The 20,886-nt window shown below is 39.0% G+C and overlaps 3 protein-coding genes across 5 annotated transcripts; 1 reads left to right on the top strand and 2 right to left on the bottom strand.

Moving 5' to 3' along the window:
- Positions 1 to 403: 403 nt before the first annotated feature.
- On the bottom strand, positions 404 to 18,493 carry LOC116170880 (dedicator of cytokinesis protein 7). Its single transcript, XM_031487428.1, has 18 exons — positions 18,444 to 18,493; positions 18,319 to 18,394; positions 18,092 to 18,270; positions 14,081 to 14,277; positions 13,691 to 14,033; positions 13,363 to 13,642; positions 12,322 to 13,272; positions 9,437 to 9,723; positions 9,215 to 9,389; positions 8,233 to 9,164; positions 7,586 to 8,178; positions 3,992 to 4,311; positions 3,561 to 3,713; positions 2,822 to 3,513; positions 1,463 to 1,634; positions 1,235 to 1,415; positions 681 to 1,071; positions 404 to 635 (listed from the first exon to the last, which is right to left on the bottom strand). Exons 1-18 carry the CDS (start codon positions 18,482 to 18,484, stop codon positions 488 to 490), a joined length of 6,111 nt encoding a protein of 2,036 aa, XP_031343288.1. The 5' UTR covers positions 18,485 to 18,493; the 3' UTR covers positions 404 to 487.
- LOC116170886 (coiled-coil domain-containing protein 28B) lies at positions 18,264 to 19,397 on the top strand. Of its 3 annotated transcripts, none has more exons than XM_031487435.1 (3): positions 18,264 to 18,661; positions 18,707 to 18,863; positions 18,970 to 19,397. In XM_031487435.1, the coding sequence occupies exons 1-3, from the start codon at positions 18,521 to 18,523 to the stop codon at positions 19,302 to 19,304; spliced, it is 633 nt and encodes a 210-aa protein (XP_031343295.1). In that variant the 5' UTR covers positions 18,264 to 18,520; the 3' UTR covers positions 19,305 to 19,397. The 3 variants fall into 3 exon arrangements, with proteins under 3 accessions (XP_031343295.1, XP_031343296.1, XP_031343293.1); XM_031487436.1 differs by having other exon boundaries at positions 19,015 to 19,397; XM_031487433.1 differs by having other exon boundaries at positions 18,264 to 18,863.
- On the bottom strand, positions 19,293 to 19,835 carry LOC116170888 (partner of xrn-2 protein 1-like). The gene is made up of 3 exons (XM_031487438.1): positions 19,587 to 19,835; positions 19,399 to 19,538; positions 19,293 to 19,348 (listed from the first exon to the last, which is right to left on the bottom strand). The coding sequence occupies exons 1-3, from the start codon at positions 19,760 to 19,762 to the stop codon at positions 19,335 to 19,337; spliced, it is 330 nt and encodes a 109-aa protein (XP_031343298.1). The 5' UTR covers positions 19,763 to 19,835; the 3' UTR covers positions 19,293 to 19,334.
- Between the last annotated feature and the right edge of the window lie 1,051 nt (positions 19,836 to 20,886).

Raw genomic sequence — 20,886 nt, forward strand, 5'->3', positions numbered from 1 at the left:
TTATTATAAACACCTTAATACAATACATAGAAAAAATGAAGCCACAATATTAAACATAATATCCCTACAGATCGTACGAGTCATGGGCCACGCTAATTCAAAACAGCATCAAAAAACCAAGATGGCCTCACATGCATTGTATCCTGCTATTTTGTGCCCACTACTAGTGCAACTATAAGAGAGCGCGACCCTAGTCAAAGAGAGGTAGCATCTGGAACCCTCAGTGCACACGAACATCTGTCCGCTTTCAAACAGGGGTCGTTTTCTAAATGATACCACCCTTATTTCATTACATCTGTACCCTCTAGTATCTCTCACTAGCCAATAAAATTCTCCATAGTATTAGATCAAGTTATTCTGGCAATGAATTGTTAATACGATCTTTCACAGCAGCTTTCCTAGATAAAATAGAATAAATATGTTTATTACAAAAACATTCGTTATACATATCGTTATATAAGTTAAGAATATAGGAGATCATCTGAGATTATCGTGCGGTAATAGTTACATTGTGCTGATTCACTAGGGGTTGAAGCTTCTCTGTGAATCGCTTGTAATTCCTTTCCAATTCCCTTTGGTAATCGCGCTGATCAGATCCGATTAAGTTTTTATTTTTCTTCAGCGCATCTTGGCACCTACAAATTTAAGATAAATACAAGTCTACAATGGCAAGTGTTAACTTTTTCGAAAAATCCTTAAAGCACAGTCTTAATTTATTTTGATGCCTGGTAAGCGGCTTTCCGTCGCACGGCAGAAATGTCAGCGCCATCTCTAGTGGCCCTTGGTTCACAGTTGTGCCAATGCATCCTTGTAGAACCATCTGCAGAATTTTTGGATCGGGTGGTTCTTGTTGAGTTGCAGCCGCCAACTCAGTAGTTTTCTTCTGGATGTCTTCAATTGCTACTTCGATCGGAGAAAGCGTTATCTGTGTACGATGTACGACTTGGATTCGTGTCTTGACATAGGGGAAATGCACCGCGGTTGTTAAGATTGTTTTGCGTTTGTACTGCTCGTGTAATTCGCCGTGTGCTCGACCATTCGGAGTGAATGGGGTTGCGTACATGAAACGTTCTAAAACCGTCACATTCAGATCAAAATGCTGAAGCAGTGGTTCTCAACTGATAGTCAGCGAACCATATGGTAAAAAATGATTTTACATTCAAATTTTCTTGTATATGGTCTGCGGACTTTTGCAGATTGGGAACCACTGTAATAAAAGAAAGAGGCTGCATACTTATATTAAAGTTTCGATCGAAATGTGTCTGTCGATAGCGATATTCGTAGGGCTCAAAATACGGTTCGACGTACGTAATCTGTATGTACGCCTTTTCAGGATCCAACACATTTACATCTACCACGTTAGAATCCATTATGATTAACACATTTTCTGTACCAAACCTCTCTGCGTAGAAATTCTAAAAAAGGATTTGAATTGATAAGCTTATTAATTGCGTGTACTTACTTCTAAACGATTGAATATTTCAGGCAGCTTTGTTAGAGTTGGTTCTTTATAAATGAACTCTTCGCGATCCAAATCGCCAAATTTAGTACCGTAAAACCCGACACGAAAGTATGTCCCGAACACACGTTTGCCTTGCAGCTGATCTATCCTTGTGTAAGCGTCATGCAATTTCCTAAGTAACAACGGGTAATCAAAACAAACCATTCTATAAGAAAATTTTTTTTCCGGGCCGATCTGAGACAATTTTTTTTTCGGGCCAAAAAAAAAGGCAGTGTACAACCTTCCTTTTTTACCAAAAATCGACTACACCTAAATTTCTCGGGAAAACACTCTTTCTTATTAATTTTGGGGCGTAGAATCTCAAAACAATTCGTAGAATCCAAAACAATTCGTACTTTTTCGATCAGACTTCTCAATCAAAAGTTATAGACTAGAAACCAATTTCGAAAAAAAATTCAAAGGGCTGTAACTTTTGAACTAGTAGCCCAATCTTGGAACTGTTTGAAATTATGGAATCTACAGGCCCCATTCTATAAGAAAAATTTTTTTCCGGGTCCATCTGAGACAATTTTTTTTTCGGGCCAAAAAAAAAGGCAGTGTATATGTCGCTGGCAAATTTACTAGCTGCTAGTAAAGTCACTTGTAGATACTATGTAACCAGAGTTGGCTAGCGTTTGACCTATCTAGGTAACAATATGCGTAATAATTAGAAGGAGATGTTACAAACCTTTCTATTGGTTTGTAAATTGTCTAGATGGAAAGACTCCACTTAAAAGCTATGCAAAATCTCTTGGTGTTTTTCAAAACCTTACAAGCATATTCCAGATCATTTTTGCGCCTTTCCAGAACTAGATCGGCGTTTTAGAGTTTTAGACGCTTTCGGAATCTTTTCCTGAGAGTGTAAAGTTTTAGATATGACCAGGATGCTCTGGAAAAGGTTCTAAAAATGGTGATAGGGCGATAAAATGCTATGAATAGATAAGGAAAGTTATATGAAAGCAATAGAAAGTTTTCAAAAATTAGATTCTATTACCAATAAACGTATTATTATTATTAACAATATAAAAAATCAATATCATTAACACTTGACAATTTTATATGTTTAGTGTAAATGCATTTTTTTTAATTGAGTTATCCCATAGCATTTATGAGCTCAGAGGATTAATAAAGTATTATTATTTTTTTTTAAATTTATCTTAATGTACTACTATAGTTATTACTGGCAATTGTAATATCTTCATTAAAAATCAAAATAACAACAATTTCACGGAGTTTGCCAGTGTCATCTCCTCCACAATCTCTCAACGCTAGCAGCGAATAAATTCGTCCAACATAATTAACCCTTAACGTTATGCTTACCCGTGTATATTTGCGAGTTTCTTGAAATCGCGGTTATTTTCGGCGATCGGAATAAGAACCTTGTAGATATCGTTCATCGGCTCGTACATTGCAGCCGAATGGAAGAAACTGGCGGCATGCTCCAGCAATACTACTAATCCGCCATCGGAAAAGTGCGTCCCCAAACACAATCCCTCCCTTTCCGGACTGAGAACGTCATCCGAAACCGCGCTCTCCGCCAAGACATTAGGACTAACTTTTTCCAAAGCGGCGGCACCCACCGGTAAATGAGGCAGAGGTTCGATCATCGCCAAATATTCGGCGACCAAAGCCGCCGAGTGTACCATACACATTCCCGCTTCGCAATGGTTCCCTCGCTCCATATGTTTCTGACCCATATTCGCCAACCAAGTTAAACGCAAATCGGGCGAATTTTGATAGCCTTTGGCGATGCGATACATTAAATCTAAGAGCATTTCGGGATCCTCTTGGAACTCCTTCATTTTCACCGTGTCCGAGAGAATCATGTGCAAATTAAAGACCAAATCACGAACTTGCTCCGGGAATGTAGTCTCTTGCAATTCCGAGTCGCGTTCGCCGTACTCCAAGATCGTCTTGAAAGATCTTCGCAAGGAATCGTCGCTAAATGACGAAGAGGTACCCACCAAAGAACTCAAAGACATCGTCACCTGCATTTTCACTCGAGCAAAATTCTACAAAGTCAAAGTAAGCGTGGAATTAAAGTTTATTCACATCTCACATTTCCGATTTGAAACGTTTGGCGCATCAATAGATATAGAGAAGCGGCAGCTTGAGATCGTACAGATGCGATATTCGAACCGCAATGTTTTAAAAGTAACAAACAGAGATCGGCACAATGGTCACTTTCCTCATCGAACAGTGCACTGTGAAACTAAAACAAAATAAGCTATGGGTCTACTATTATCTGTTCACCCAACAGATGCAGTTAAGCTCCTCCCAAAAAATTCCCGCCAATTTTAAATGAACATTTTTAATTGGCCGAATTTTCAAAACATGTAACACACGCAACTATTTGCTTTCAATTATAATTGCCGTATCTAAATTGACACACTTTAAATTTCCCGGTTTTTATAATTGTGTGACTGTGAAACTTTATTGGGAGTGGCTTAACTGCATCTGTCGGGTGAACAGATTACAGTACGGTGTTACCTTAAAAACAAGGCTGCGTTGCGATGCGAACATGTGAGGCAAAACGGTTGTGCTTTGATTTTTTCCGAGGGCGTGTAGGAGTACGGTGAGGGCCAAGCCCAACAAATTCTGCTGATTGTCCCAAGTTGCGACAATTGACACGCAACGCTCCAATGTGTCGAGAACAATGAAAGAGGTCTCCGTAGCTAGATGGCCCTCTAGATGTACATCGCTGATAAGCTCTTCACGTGAACGATCGACAACATCCGTTCCCGGTTTGTACGTCATTTGGTCCTTGCGCCAGCGCAGTTTTTCATTGGGACCCGCCTGACTATTCCCACCTTTAATTGTAATAATGATGCCTTCATTATTTTAATTATCGCGCACGGAAAATTCCTGTGCTTGATATGTTACAAAATAGGCACTAGCTACAGTACACGATTAAGATAGCAGACTCGTCCGCCATTTTGGAGCTAACTGACATTGTTTGGCATCTTGTTTTTAATGGCGATTACAGAAGCATTGTTCCGTTTATGTTATATTTTATGTGAGTTTCAATTCAATCTTCATTTTTGAAATTGATTAAACCTTAATGCAGAATCACGTATTTGATACCGTTAACTTTTATTGTTTTGAAATTGTTTTCATTTTACAGTTATAATTTGGTTTGGATCATTTTTTAAACATGTGGAAACTATGGAAGTTGGATGTGTGTTTGTGTAGTGACTTGTTCTTTGTAAACTAACACTTTTCTCCGTGAAGAGACGGGGGGAAGTGACGGGGGTAGTAAATAACCTGTAACCAAATGAGTTACAACATCTAATGCCAAGACTGCTCTCAACTATAGTATGGGAACTACCGCAACAAACATGTTACCCGCCTGAGGGGTCAGATACTGCTAACACAAACTTCTTCGGTTTAGAATCAATGTGCGATTCACTAATTTCCACATACTTTGTTGTTAACATGAAATTTGCTGTTCAAGGCCATGTAATTTTCCCTGTTGCTTTCAACAAAAGGGTTTTATTACACCGCCTGTTGTACACCTACCGTTTAGTTGTTACCTGCTTGTACTAGTTCTTTGTTTTGCAACTTGCCATCATGTTTTGTCTATGTGATTTATTATATTTATCATACTTTATTAGCAACAAATTATTTTATACATTGACAACAGTTTCAAGATTATTGACTATTAAACAGATCAAAATGCAGAGAATACGAATAACACTATTACACCATTATACAGGGTCTTTCTTTTAAAGGGACAATTAGGCTTATATGGGAAAGTGGAAATATACCCTTATAAAAATTTACACACAACGGTTCTCGACCATGAACTATTTTAGCGCATTTTTTAAAAATTAAAAAAAATGTGCTATGGTTTGCGTTTTGTCCGTCCGTCCGTCCGGACCCACTTCTACAGTTTTGAACTACTTCTAGGGGAATGGTCCTAGAGTCCTGGAATTTTTTGCAGTAGGTAGCCTATACCTTGAATCTGTGCCAGATGGCCATCAAATTTCGCTGTTTAAAAGCCCCCCCCCCCCCCGAATTATTTTCTGAGATGCTGTTTTTGAAAGTAAAACGTGCATAGCTTTTACATACGACAACCAATTGGTCTCAGATTTTGCATACGCATACCTTTAATGGTGCTAAGTTAAACTTTAGGAAATGGGAGGGGGGGGGCATGTTCTACCCTTCATGATATTCTAATGAAAGGTTTCATCGAAATAAATTGGTTTGTACAAACTATAACTTTCCCGCGCGACTCTTTTTCGAGATTAGTCTAACGAAAGGAGCCGTTTTCTACCAACTACTGCCCTTCTTTCAGTCCTCTTATCAAACTAGCGGAACTAATTTTATCCTTTATAGTAGGTACAATGAAAAGTCTCAACGAAAGGAATTAATTAATAATTGATTTTTCATAATAATCTACAAATTTTTCACAAATTAAAAGATCATTTTTTCCGTTTTTTCGAAAAAACTCGGATTTTTGAAATGGAATGCCCCTTTTTTATTTCAGATAGATTTTTCTTTCAATTGACATTACATTGTCCTACACCTAAAATTTAAAGTTTTCCAAGTTATTTACATTTTCCTTAATAAAGTATTTGTTTATACAAATCATGATTGCCATGGAAATTTTAATGAATTACATCTGTCAAACCAAGCGTTAGCGTTCAAGAACGTCAATCATACTTTAGATTTATTGAATGCGCCAACTTTGAAAAATGCCAAAGTTCAGGAATTTTTACTGCAAAAAGGGTTAGGCAGAATATCACAAGAACATTACGTTGTTTAGGGCAGTCATGATTTGCATTAAATATTACTTTTTAAAGAAAATATATAAACATCTTGAAAACCACCAATGTTACGTATGGAACAATGTCACAACAATCGAATGAAAATTTTGTCTAGAATTAAAATCTGAAATAAAAAAAGTGACATTCCATTTGAAAAAAGAGTTTTTCTTAAAAAACTGAAAAAAAAGTTTCATAATTCGTGAAGACCCCATAGATTTTTGTGAAAAATCATTATTATTATTCGAATATCCAGCATTTTTTATTCCCCCAAAAATCAAAATTTCACTGTTTTACGTCTAATAGTCACCGAGATACAAAGCGTCAAAGTACCGAGGTCTTAACTGTCAAATTTTTTTTAAAATGAAAATATCAAAGATGGCCATAGATATTGTTTAATAAAGTGACCTCAATTTTCGAAAAGGAATCTAAATGTGGAATAAAAAATGGAGGTTGCCATGTAAAATAAGGAAGTTTATGTAGCTACTTCCGGTATTACCGGAAGTGTTCGAAAACCGCCACTGTTAAAAGAAAAGTAGTTCATGGTCGAGAACCTTTTGTTTGTAAATAAGCGTATCTTTTCTATGTACTTTCACATACAGGGTGTTTCGAAATTCGCGCACACGGACTGTAGGATGGTGTTATACAACGAAAACTGAATAAATGGTTCGTTTACCAGTTTTTAATCAGACCGGCACATTTTTTTTCGACATGCTGAAGTTTGTTTACTAGCAGACGGCGGATATTTTGAACAACTGTTGTAATTACGTACTCGTCATAATTATAGTTTATATTGAACCTTCTTTTGTTTTTAAAAATGTGTTATTATTAAGTTTAACCAGTGGCGCAGCGTAGGGAGGGGCGGAGATTTTTAAAACAGCGGTAGCTCGAAAAATAGCGGTCTGATGAAAAACTGGTAGAGGAACTTTTTGTTCAGTTCTTGTCGTATAATACTATCCCATAGTCCTTGTGCGCGAATTTCGAAACACCCTGTATAAGGCTCTAATTGTCCCTTTAAGAGAAAGGTATTGTTATACCGTACCTCAGGTCATAACGTTGTTTACAACTAATGTAAGGGGGCCCTGCCTTAGATGTTTTATCACGAGTCAATTTCGTGGTTAAGTACATTACAGATCTGATCTTTATGCATTAATAAACATTGAAAAAATCATTGGTTTTTCTTTAAATAATAACATGAAACGTTTTGCAACCGTCAACTGTTAGTGGAGTCCAAGATGGCGGACGAGTCAGCTGTGCTAAATCTACAGCTCTAGCCGCATACAAAGTTAGGAAATAAAATTACAAAAAATCGCCTTACCTTTCCGCCTTTGCATCATTTCACGCGCGGATCCCTGCCCCAAAATAATATCCTCCAATCGAGACTTGACATCCTGACTAACCTGAGCGTGCGCGTATCCCGACGGAGGTGGCGCCCTCCTTCTGGGTATGTACTCGAAACAGCTGGTACAGGCGTCGAGCAAATGAAGCAGCGTTGCCATTCTCGAAGTGGATAGTTCGCTCAGCCACTGCACCAGCGATTCTCGTTCGATATTTTTGAGCACCCACAGAACGCAAATTAGTAAATTACGCGTCACCTCCGCGCCGATGCCCGCTTTTCTACCCTGTTGGAAACTGTCGCAGCTAGTGTGGGGAAGCTTGCCGGCGATGGCCAAGGCCACATTCTGATTGATGTTAGTGGGAGTATTGATCTCCTCGGTGTTGTAACGATCGGTCTTATCGTTGCCCCAGTGATGCAAAATGCAGAGTACGTCCATTGCCACGGATAAGAGAGGCATGTAAAGTGCTGCCACTCGCCGTTTTGCATCGAGATTCGTGTAACGAGGATCGCTATCGTGCCAGAATAGTAGCGATCTGATTGTATCAACTGCTTTGTTGTGCAGAGCCAGGCTTCTGAAAGTTTGCGGCTGAAATCTTGCGCGACTGACTGCGTTAGTAAATACTCACTGCATGTCGAGAAGAACGGTTGCAACATCCGTCAGCACAAGCCCTGTTAAGTAGTGGTGCTGTCGATATTCGGGGGAGAGCTCGGCAAAAACGCTTGCGCGCTCTTGACTGGCCGGTGCTCCTGAGAGGTACGAGGTTTGACTGTTGGAGCTCGTCACGCTCGGACTAGGCGATACGCTGGCACCCGAAGTCATGAAAGGTGTCGCAAACGGCAAGTTCAACGCGACATAGTGCTCGTGACTGCAAACTATTCGCACGCATTCCAATTTCAGTTCGACGAGAACTGCAGCATCCGGTATTGAAGCAATCTTTGCCTGCAGCTGTTTGCAATACGATTTCAACAATTGAAAAACGTACCCTCGATCTGCCACTGACAGTAAATCAAAGTAAAAGAAAGCCAAGGCTGCGTTCAGCTTGTGGGCGTGTCTTATATCGCTCGTCGAATGCGCTATAATTTCCGCAGTTACAGTATGTATAAGAGTCGAGAGATCATCGAGGAATTGTTCGGAAAATCGCAACTTTCTCGGGGCGTCTAAGCTGCGCGTATGCCCCAAGTGTTCTACCATACTTTTAATTATCAGTTCAAACAAAAACCACGCGTTTTGCATCGCTAGATCCTTAGAGCGACCGCTCGATACGACCCACTGTAGTGCCAGCTCTTGATGGACTATCTTATGAAGCATGCTCACGTTCGAATAGCTATTGTCAAGATTCGGCACCCGCATACTGGCAGCACGGTCCAAGCCGCGCGATTGTAAATGCGCAACTTCGAGGTCAGGATTGGACGAACTTCGAGTCATTGCGAATCCCTCGAAGCTCGGCGAGCTTTGTGCGCTTGCGCAAAGTGGGTGCGGTAAATGGCACTGGTATTGGATGTACGTGACTAAGTGGACGTTTCTCGAATGTTGGTCGACATGTAATTCGTGCAAACTCTGAAATAATTATGGCTATTCACACTCACAGCTATTTTTTGGGGACTTACCGATATGTTATTTAATAACAGACACAAAGCTTCGAACGAGGTGTGTCCAACGTTAATCGTATGACCGGAAATTTTAGGCGGCTGTACTAGAAGTTGTAGGATGCTGTCAAATATCACGGGCAGATTTTTTATTATCGTCTCAGGCCGAGCTCCCGATAATCCCAACATTGCCGCTCTATTAAAATGGAACAGAAGTTAATGATCGAGGGATAGGGAACACACCTTAGTTCGTTTTCAACCCCCGCCTCACCCAGTCGTGCCGGAATCACGCCCGTTTGGATACAATCGTAGGCCGACAGAAATCGCTCCACTGAAGGATCGTGCGTATGTACCGACGATTGCGTGTCTAGAGAGACGGTAAAAAGTCCCTTGTGATTGTCTAGCCATTTAGTTCCGGGCAGGCACACGTCCGCGGGAATATAACTGTAATTTAACGGAGGAGGTTCTAACATCACCGGTAGGCAAAACTCTCCGGAAACCAATCGTCCGTCTCGCAGTAACGGTAACCACTACAAACAAGACATTTATTGTTAGAATTAATTTTCCTAAATTGAACCCGCAGTCGTCTCGGTGTATTATTCTCTAGGGGGAAACAACTGAATTTTTGGTGTAGGTACAACCCTTTGACTCAATTTGAATTAACGTGAATTAATTTGAATTACCGTGAATTAATTTGAATTAACGTGAATTAATGCGAATTGATTTGAATTAACGTGAATTAATTTGAATTTGAATTTTTGGTGTAGACCAAAAATGGTATACTTGATTCCCCCTAGATTATTCTAATATTTTCTTGAATAACTACAATACGCTACGAAATTGTATAACGGCTACAGGGGTATATTACGGAGGAAAACCAAAATGACAATGCATAAGATGGTAATTATTTGCTATGTATTAAATGTTCACTTTCAAAGTAAAAAATAATAGTTGCTATGTATAGTTCTAATTTGCCATTTACTTATTAAGTTTAGACACATCTGATCGTTTGCGATAAGGACGCACGTGTTCTTATCGTTGTTTTGAAGAATTATGCGTTATTTCCGGCGTAAGGGGGACGTTTGGCGTGTCATCAAGCCTAATTGTGTTTTATCTGTTCAGGTGTTGCTAAAAAGTCAGAAGAATTAATTGGTTTTTCGACAAACAATCGTGCGAGATAAGCGATGCAGGTGTTTTATAAGTTTTGGTAGCGCAGAGGGAATTTCGAGTGTCGTCAGGAATAACGATGTTGATTTTATTACAGAAGATGGTTTTTGCTTAAATAAGAAAAATGAAAAGTAAACAGGGCTGTTTCGGATTATTTCCAAAGAGAGAGTAATTGATTGTGACGCTAATTTTGGTACCGGACGTTATGCCGGCTGTGCAATTTTAAAATTAAAAAAAGTATTCGTCCTCATATTAGTTAAAAAATGCAGAAATAAGTTTAATGTCGTCAAGCAGTTTTAACTTGTAGAATTTCGAGCTTATAAAAGTTTTGTTGATCAAGAATGAAGAAATAATTGGTGTATAAATAAACATACATATACAATAAACAAACTAAATAAACATTATTATTATTATTATAAAGTCTTACCATCCAAGCAGTGACAAAATTAAGTGTTTTTTGTCTTCGAGGCAGTGAGCTGTTTTTGTTTCTGAGAAGAACCTGTCAGATTTGTGTTAAAGTGTGTGTTTCGGCCACGAACTTATAAATTAAGATGGACTGCTAATGCTAAATTAACAAATGACACCTACATGGGGGCCGCCATGATGTGCACTCACATGGCGCGAAATTCAAATCAACTAATAAACAAGCATTAACCCAAATTACTGTGACACATGTCATTTTCCAAGTCTACAATAGTCTCAAAACTTGAGCACTAGGAAAATTCCCCTAGAAAATAACTAAAACGTGCACATCATGGCCGCGCCCATGCTAGTGCCATTTCTACCTCTATGCAACTGCTTGATCAGCAGTCCATCTTAATTTATAAGTTCGTGGTTTCGGCGAATAACGCATACTCCTTATCCTGACCAGTTCATTAGATTATTATTAACAGAACTGTGAGTAATTTTTGAGATCTCAAAAATAGTTTTTCGATCGACCGTTTACAAACGGAGTGTTCTATTCAAAACGCACTGTTAGCCTTTTTTTTCTTACACGATTTTCTTGTATTTTGTTTTTTTTATGTCTGTTGGAAATTTTTGGTAATTGTGCATTATGGGTCAATTTGAATCCGAATTTGAAATCCAGCTAATTTTATTTTTCTGTCACATTTTTCCTCGAATGTTATTTCCGATTTTATTCAAAATTTGAGTAGTGATTTCATTGGAATTTATGGAATTTGATTCAGTTTATAAAAGTTTTAAGTCAATGTTAGGATTCTCTTTGTGTTGAAACCCAATTGTGCTCTGAGGAAGAATTTAAAAAGAAAAAATAACCAAATTGTGTAATTTGAGCTAGCTAGGTAAGTGTCTGTTGTGTGGTATAGTAACCGCATACCATTGCACTCAGCAATATTTATTTGGTGCCCAACGTGGGGCCACAGCACTATTATTTGGCGCCCAACGCGGAGCCACAGCAATATACTGATCGGAATTTACTAAGACAAAAATTTAAATACATATCAGTATACGTAAGTATCGTCGACTTCAAAGACCGGACATTTTTTTGTTAGGTTAATACAGCGGAATTAACAGAAACATCACTTTTTTAGATTCCAGATAGCAGTTATGCCCCCTAGCGGCCATTTCAGAAATTTAAAAATATTTTCCAGGTTTTTCTCGTAGTCGTTTTAGTAATAACTTTTTTTACCGCAAGCCTCAACGCATTCTTAGTTGACCACCCTGTATATAAAACCGTATAACTTTTATTAATATACGGAAACAAAAGCTAGGCACCATTCAGCACAATAGCTAGAAAGTCTTTGACATACAAAAAGTATAAATAAAATAAATCAATAAGAATAAGCCTGTGAAGGAGGGAAGCATCTGAAAAAGAAGGCATAACATAAGTAAATTGAATAAAAGCGATGGTTTGGATGCATACAAAGAGTGACCAATGAAAGACTGGTAAGGCAAGTGTGGCAAACAAAGACAGAAACAGCAGAAAGAAAACCTTTACTTACTGTATATCCGACAGGAGTGTCCACCATGGCTTGCTCCATTTTTCGCTGACAGGAAATATGATAGAACGTGAATAGTAAGTGGTGGTTATCCTTTAGAGCGGCGGGAAGTTTAACCTTAATTTCATCGTAAAACACCGGGCATTTATTATGGTACGTGACGGTTGTGTACATTTCCGTCGCGAATTCTGGACAGCTCGACTTACCGAAGATGTTGGGCAGCGCGTGCGCTTCCCCTTCGCCGTTCATTAACTGAATACGAACCGCTAGGTTACGTGCCGAACCCTGACGATTCGAGAAGTTAAGCTCTTTGGGGCTAACGAACATCATGTTACGATAGACGTAATGCGGCGTTAAAATTTCCTTTACGGGAAACTCCAAGAGTTCCTTTATTGGGCGGCTTTTCTCGTCGGGAAACGGATCGATGCGTTCCAGTTCAGTTGTCAGGCAATGTTTCATTTCATTAGGACAAGGGGAGATGTCCAACTTCAGAGTTGCGGGTATACATTTAAGCTTCTTCATGATCAGGTTGGGCCGTTTCAGTTCCAATAAGCACTTGTAGAGGTCCTCGTCGCGAAACCGCTCGCTTTCCTGTTTAAAAAATGACGAAACCGTTAACGTAATCGGCCGGAACGAGTCTAAACTGGAAGCCAAATGATCGGGAGACCAGGATCGCCTTTTATCGGCGCGTCTTTCTAGCGAACCGCGGCGAGTTAAGCTTCCCATGTCGCTGGCGCGTTTGCGCAATTGCTCCAAGCCGCCACTCGCCATCTTACGTTCAAGACTGTTCGTGCTTGAAATGCTCGCCGAATCACGATCACTCTCCCTCTCCGACGAATTGCCACCGTTGATAACATTCATTAGGTAGATACCGGTCCAGGCAAATGCTTGCCTGTACTTTCCCAAGCGTTCGCATGTTGCCACCGCATTGGCCTTTAACTTGTCGCGATTATGCTGAAAGTTGGGAATTAATTTAAATTGTGCTCAGCCCAAAAATGGACAAGGTGGATTTCCTTCACGATATATGGCCCCGAATACACTTACCTTATCATCTTTAAGATACGGCTCCACACACTCGTTTAAATCGCCCTGCAAAACCTTCTCCAAGCGTATAACTAAAAAAAGGTCAGAACTTGGATTCGAGATATTAAAAATGCAGCTTCGAGCAAGGGTACTGGTGTCACTATACAAGATATGTCCGCCCATCATACGTTTCAAATTTTCCGTATTCATATCAAAGTAGAACGTTTCAGAGACCTTCTTCCTTTCACGCGCGTCGTACAAGGCCATGGACGCGAACAGTGGCTCCACCTCCAGATCCAATCTAAAACTTTCCAGATTATCCAATACCGGATGCGAAACCCAAACATACTTCAGCTGAAGACATTTTATTAATATCCTATGGCCCGTATGCTCGACGGGCACACCGGGTAGAAATCTCCGTTCAACTGGTTCCGAACCATCGACTTCCGGTAAAAGTGGATATAAGGAAAACAGCGCCTCCTGCCGATCGACCTGCCTCCTCGTCTCGTTCAACTGATCCAAAGTTTCAGGCGTCGCATTGTCGAGAATTTCCGATATTAGCGGATCGCCGGCCGAGTGTCTTAGGTCGAGGGACGCCCACGAGTTTCTGGGCGTCAAGGTGTCGCCGCACGAAGACAGGGAATTGGACGAGGCGATACTTTGACGGCTACTGCTTGAAATTGAGGCAATGTCTAAAATAATATTATCAAACTCGACGAATTCGTAAATGTGGGTGTACCCAGATCGCTTGTCGACTCTGAGGGTGGTTGCTGAAAGTCAATTTCGAATTCTTGATGCGGACTGGGGTAAAGAGGCTTTGGTATCGTTTGACGATTGGAGACGCTGCTGCTCAGGTGTCGATGTTGATAGCGTATAATGTGCCAGTCGGATGTGTAACATCGAACGCATGCCTGCACGTGGGGAGGCAAGGTGTCACTAAAACGAGCACTCAATTTTATCGGGCCTACACTGATATGGGTCTAGTTTTAAACAAGTATAAATTGTGCACAACTTTTGTGCAGATAAAGCGTATTTTTTTAAACGAAATAGCTTTTGTTTTGACATCACCAATAGATATATTTCTTGCAGATGTCTCAATCGCCCTTTGTGAGTACCCTCTTCCGACAATCCGTTCTTGAGGTATAAGGGAATATACCCGATCACGATAAAAGGTCGAGGAGGAGGGCTATGGTTGGTAGAAATTAATTCCTTTCGTTGAGACCTTTCATTAGAGTACCATGAAGGATAAAACTAGTTCCACTCCCCCCCCCCACTACTGCCCCGTACTTTGATAAGAGGACAGAAAGAAGGGCACTAGTTGGTAGAAAGAGACCTTTAATTAGAATACATGAGATAAAATTAATTTTTAACCCCCCCACCCCCTCAGGCCCGTCGCTCACTGATCTCGAAAAAGAGTCGCACGGGAAAGTTATAGTTTGTACAAAGCAATTTATTTCGATGAGATTTCATCGATTCATTAGAGTGCCATGAAGGGTAGAACATGTGTTCCCCCCCCTCCATTTCCTACAGTTTAACTTAGCACCACTAAAAGCATGCGTATGCAAAATCTGAGATCAACTGGTTCTCGTATGTAAAAGATATGCACGTTTTACTTTCGAAAACAGCATCTCACAAAATAATTCGTGGGGGGGGGGGGGGGGAACCACAGCGAAATTTGTAGAGATGAAGCTTAGATTTTGTTAGGGGTGTGCATGGTTATAAGATTCATAACAGAAACTGTACAGGGATATTAAATTATAGGGTGTCCATAAATTTTGTTGTTCGCTTAAAGGTTACACGTTTAAAGACGAGTTATGACTTTAGTATATCCTCCTAGGAGTGCCATTTTACCGGCGTCAATTAACTAGAGAATATAAATTGAAATGAATCTTTTAATGAAAAGAATCGGATTGGGACCGTCGTTTCCACCAAGTGCCGCCCGAAGCAGATATTTTTTGTTTCGAGATTTTGGGTGTGGATCGTCAAGAGCCCATTAACGGGGCTTACGTATGGTTCAAGGGGAGTGAGTAGGTATTAAATGTGGAAAGAAGTAAACAATATTTCGGATGAGCGCGAGAAGAAAAGTTAATTAAACTTCGGCCGTTTGGCGTCAAGAGTTATTTAGTTAATACTCGAAATCTTACTGAAGAACTGGTTGGTTTGAGTTCGTGAATAAATTTACATATGTCACCTCTCGAAGCCTATCTATATGCTACATATTTTGTTAATATTGTTGTTATAATTTTGTTACAGATTCATATCATCACAAAAACAATTAAATTTGATATACAGTTTAATGTTAATTTGTTGGCTAGTTTTTTTCTTGGTAAGTTCTTTTGTTCCCAGCCAATTTTTATTTTTACTCAGTGAACTACCATTTCAAAGCAGTGTAATTTATTTCGACTTAAATTTCCGAACCATCACAATCTTCATAATATGAGCAATAATTATTAAACAAACTTTTCACAATTTACAGTTTGAGTTGAGTTGAGAGTTATAATAGTTATTTGTACTAATTTATTCCCTGTTTCCGAACTGCTGTGGTGCATTTATATTTGAAATACGGTAAGTATCATTATAACAATGAATAAATATATAATAATGATAATATAAATGACGAATGCGAGAATCAGTTAGTAAGAGAACGTACTTATCAACCTTACAAACTGAATCGGCAGAAAACGACCTTCAACCTAACAACACTGAACAATTAAACAAAATGGAATAACTTTTCAAACGCTGTATTATTATATAATTTATTAAACAGAAAATGTTATTATTATTATTGGATACAATGTTAATTTCTTATTTAATAATAAAGGAATTTAAATATTCATGGACTCCGTTTTATAAATACGAGTATTACCTCGAGTATTATACATCTGGTAATATACAGTGTGTCCCAGATTGGGTGGGATTGCGAATAGATTTTGCGAGATTTTGTTTTGTTTTTTTTAAAATTCATTATAGCCTACTTGATTAAAATATAAAAACCATTGATATAACTGGTATCTTATTTTCAATCTTATGCTATGATAGCTCGTTGAAAAGAGAATTGAAAAATCTATCAAATAATCTAAAAATCCAATTTCCTGTATACCAGCTTTGCCTTTCACCAAACGCGCTTCTGATTTTACTTTCTTTGAAGTAGTAGTTGAGTGCGTCGTTCACCAGACATTTTCGAGGCTCGTCTGGTGAACGCCCTCATTGATTTTCTTAAGTGGAACAGCATTTTTAGCGCATTTTTGAAAAAAATACGCTATTATATTCGTTATGACTGGCTGGCTGGCTGTCCGGCTGAGATCTCAGCAATTACAATAGCTAGAGACTTCAAATTTTCACTAAAAGCTTTCTGCTATAGTGTAGATGTGCAGGCTCTAGTCTACTTTGACTTAGATTACTCATGAGATAGATAATTTTAAACTTCGGTAATAAAATACTGATCGATATTACCAAAAATGGGCTTTCATCATGCATATGCTGATTTACACCTTGTTTAAAGTTTCGAATTCTGTGTCAAATTCTACACATAATAAAAATAAATCAAAAATGGGTTTTTAAAAATACTTTGGCATCAAAATCTACTTTTTGACTCACCCTATATATTTTCTCTTTAGTGCGAAAAATGCGCAAGAAAAAATTACGGTAGATGTGTGCCAGCATTTTTTTAAACATCTGATTTTTAAATGAATTTGTTCCATATTTTAGCCACTCACTGTATGTAACATACCAGGTGATTCATTCAACTTGAGACAATTTAATAACTTGATGGAATCATCTTTTTAGAAAACAGTTTCGTACAAAAGTTCTAGAGGCGCTAAATCGGTGGTACACTTGACATCGAAACTCACGGTCAACTTCAGCATTCGGAATGGGGCTCCCTAATTGTGAACTCGGAAATGTTCATACAGAGTTCAAAAGGGGTCTCATTCAAAATTTTAAGTTGAAGCAGCCTTGATAATACTGAATTTCATTCTAATACGGAAGTTTGTAAAAGAAGTAGAGTTCTGATTGAGTTTATTAATTTAATATACAGGGTGTCCATTTTTCGAGTGCCAATGGAGATCCCGCTACTTATTTAAGATATACATATTTGTTTAAATGTGGGTAAAATTGCGAATTTTTGTGCTGAATAATCTGAAAAAAAATAAAGAGAGATAGTAGACCATTCAGGGAAGATCTTAATATAATTAAAGCTGGGCTACGATTTACACTTCCTCCTAAGAAGTGTACCTACACGTGTGGATATGTGCAATTTTCATACGCAGGGCCTGGGAGGGCACCAGAGCCGAGAGGCACAATTCAGGGTGGTTATGTGTTATTTTGGTTGATGTGTCACCGAAAATGTGGGTTCTAGAAATAATTTGTGAAATGGTAACTTTTCTCATATATTCCATGTACCTACTATCTCAAAATGATAGCAATACCCATGTAAGCGAAAAGCAAAAGATCATAATAAAGAGAGATCAAGCCGTTTGTTACACCTGATAAAAATGTATCGTGCAATAAAAAATGAGTGACTGTCGAGTCGCCTTTTGAAGTTCAAATTAAGTACGATTTCCCATGTAAACAAAAATTCCAAAGGTGACTAGACGGACACTCATTTTTTATTGCTATATAATGTAAATTGAACTAATGAAAACGGGGGAAAATCTTATGAATCTATTGTAAAAAAAGATCTAGGATGTACCTTATTTATGTGTCATTGTAAAATGACCGATTTACACCCAACAACAGATCAAATACATACATATTCTCCTCCGGTATAATCGGCTTTAGAGTACGTATCGGCCTTTGTATAACCTCCAGTTCGACATCACCATAAGGAAAATCAAGCATCGATCGCAAAGGATCTCTATCGATCAAAAGTTGGTATTGGTTTAAATAATCCTCATAATCCATGGGCTCTGCCGAATCGTTCATCCACCACTACAAATCGAATGATTAGTGTGTTTCGACAGTCTGCCGAGCACTTACGGTGGCCAAAGAAAGTGCGTAACTCTCCTTCGTAACGTGACAAGCCACGTTTCTCCGCACTTCCGCCGCATGTTGCCTGTAAAAATCGAGACGATTAGAATCGGATAGTTTTTTGAATCCCTTACTTTGATAATTTTTGTGTGAACGCCCTTTGATTGGACGCCATTTCAAAACATCGAGCATAACCTCAATTTTTTTTGTTATGGAATCTGTCGGGGAAGCTTGCGAATTATTGCAGCAATTAGTGCCTAGTGATCCCGAAGGTGATAATGACGATAGCACCGTGCAAGAAGAGTATAATATCAACGAAGGCAAAGTGGCCTCGCCAATCCGAAGCTCAAAGGTAAACAAAGTGCCCCCTTCACGAACACTCAACGCAAACTTACAGATATCGTCATCGGGAGCAACCACCCACAGCTCTGTGTCCTGTAAAGTCGGCGCTAGCAGTACAAACTCGGATTCAAAGTTGCTTTACATAAACGAAAAGAAATCGAACAAGGACTACACAAAAGCCAGCAGTGTACGTCCCAGACACCCGCATAAAGGTACAATTTCCATACAAACACCAATTATCTTATTTTCAATTTCTATTTTTTTAAATTGTTATATTTGGTTACGTATTTTTATTTTAAACATTCTATTGCACGGTAGATTCAGGTAGTACAGCCGCACGACATCATTGTTTTCTTTCTGAAGTTCCGGATGTGCGACACATGGAACAGGCATTACTCGGATTGCTCGCCGATTTTCATTCTGGGAAATTAAAGGCGTTTGGGAGCGGTAGTACGATGGAGCAGATGACCAACATACGTGAACAACAGGAACGGTTAGCCAAATTGCATTTCGATTTGGCTACAGATAGTGACCCATCTCTTAGTGAGGAGGGTTTAAGACATTCTCGTACGACTATGAGCCAATTAATCGAGAGGTTGGAACAACTGAGCGTGTCAATAGAAGGTTTGCATACTACAAGTAACGATAAGTGATATAAATGTTTTATTTAATAATCTACATGCTTAAGTCTTTTTACCTGAAAGAAAATGTAAATTAGATCGTTTTTAAATATACTGGTTCGTTTACCGGAGAATTTATTTTCGGCAGCATTCGAGGCCGTTACAAAAGTTCTTTGAAGTTTAGTCTTCTTTTGCTCCCGATACTTTTTAACCATGTCGACTTCCTTAATCAATTCCGCTATGCGCATCATCACAGGTGCCGGATAACTAAAACAAAATCGATGGAGACTACCGTCTTAAACGAAACCCACCTACATGCAACCCAGAAACTCGATGTTGGTAAAAGTTTTTGCTAACGCCACAACGTAGTCTTCGGGAAATTTGTCTTTGTGCACTCGCATAAATTCGCGCCGAAGCTGCCAGTGCTCTTCTAATTCTGTTGAGTCGTAATGAGCGTCTATGTCCCAATTTTGGTCGAATTTTTTTGTCATTTTCAATGAATTTTAGTTTTGAAAAATGTAGGTTAAAATTTTGAACTACTATGTACGTTGGACAAATGACCTACGGTTCTTATATTAAAAAGAACTACTGACTAGGAAATTTCATCTACAGGATGTTTAAGAAGTACACGGTTTCCTACAATTTGATTTTAATTAATTCAAAACTTCAATTGATGACTTGAAAGTGAAAGAAAAGCCTACAAATGTCGCAAATGCCTCAGAAATATTCTAAAAACTGTCACGAACCTAAAAGGTTTCGAAAAGAACTTGCAGTAGTGCCCTGAACGAAATATTTTACACTGTGGCTTATAACGAGCCTGTAAAGCTCTGAAAATTGAAAACGCAGGATAAAAAGTTCTAGGAAAGAGGGGGGGGGCGTATTGAGAAAGCCTAGTGTATATGGTTCCTCCCTGAAGAACGCGTTATGGACTTTTGTTAGGTCCCTGAAATTTTATGCAAAAGGAGAGTACCTACTAGAATGGAAAGATGCTATACAATACAACTATGGCAAGCATCTAAGAGATTCTTTATTTCTTTCTTTCTTTCTTTAATTCCATTTCGATTACATTATGTAATATTGGATTGTCAATTAGTGATCGTACAAATAAGTGTAAAAATTTGAACGACGAACAGGTTATGGGCCATTTTCTTGAACTCCCTCGAGGAGGCGCAGTTGCGGATATATGGTGGAAGATGGTTGAAAAGTTTTGTGGCCATATATCTTGATGAACGTTCATAGAGTTAAGTGGCATGGTGAGGGACACAGGGATTCGAATAGTGGCGTGTTAGCATTCTACGATTGTCGTCTTTGTTGGCAGTGAATTGTGATTTATTTTCATATACATATACAACGCACTTGTATATGTATAGTGAATAAATCGTTAATATCTTCAGTTGCTTGAAGAGAATTCGGCAGTGGTCATAGGCTCCAGCGCGGCACATTCTGCGGATAATGCTTTTTTGCAGTACAAGAATGCGTCTTGAAGCGCACGAGTTTCCCCAGATAATCTGCATAGGTGAGGTGGCTCTGTACATGGTCGATATTTCAATAGCGTCGATTGAGATATTTGGTCACGAATGTAGAGTACCACGTAACTTGCCGTCCGAAGTTTTCT

Source organism: Photinus pyralis, unplaced genomic scaffold (assembly GCF_008802855.1).
Source record: "Photinus pyralis isolate 1611_PpyrPB1 unplaced genomic scaffold, Ppyr1.3 Ppyr1.4_LG5, whole genome shotgun sequence".
NCBI classification, from domain to species: Eukaryota; Metazoa; Arthropoda; class Insecta; order Coleoptera; family Lampyridae; genus Photinus; species Photinus pyralis.

Coding starts and splice junctions, on each gene's coding strand:
- LOC116170880 (XM_031487428.1), bottom strand. CDS start 18,484: ATGGCGTCCAATCAAAGGGCGTTCACACAAAAATTATCAAA. Junction 14,278..18,091: donor ATTATACCGGAGGAGAATAT/GTATGTATTTGA, acceptor TGCTCGTTTTAG/TGACACCTTGCCTCCCCACG. Junction 9,724..12,321: donor ACACTCCTGTCGGATATACA/GTAAGTAAAGGT, acceptor TCTTGTTTGTAG/TGGTTACCGTTACTGCGAGA.
- LOC116170886 (XM_031487433.1), top strand. CDS start 18,521: ATGGAATCTGTCGGGGAAGCTTGCGAATTATTGCAGCAATTAGTGCCT. Junction 18,864..18,969: donor TCCCAGACACCCGCATAAAG/GTACAATTTCCA, acceptor ATTGCACGGTAG/ATTCAGGTAGTACAGCCGCA.
- LOC116170888 (XM_031487438.1), bottom strand. CDS start 19,762: ATGACAAAAAAATTCGACCAAAATTGGGACATAGACGCTCATTACGAC. Junction 19,539..19,586: donor ATCGAGTTTCTGGGTTGCAT/GTAGGTGGGTTT, acceptor ATTTTGTTTTAG/TTATCCGGCACCTGTGATGA.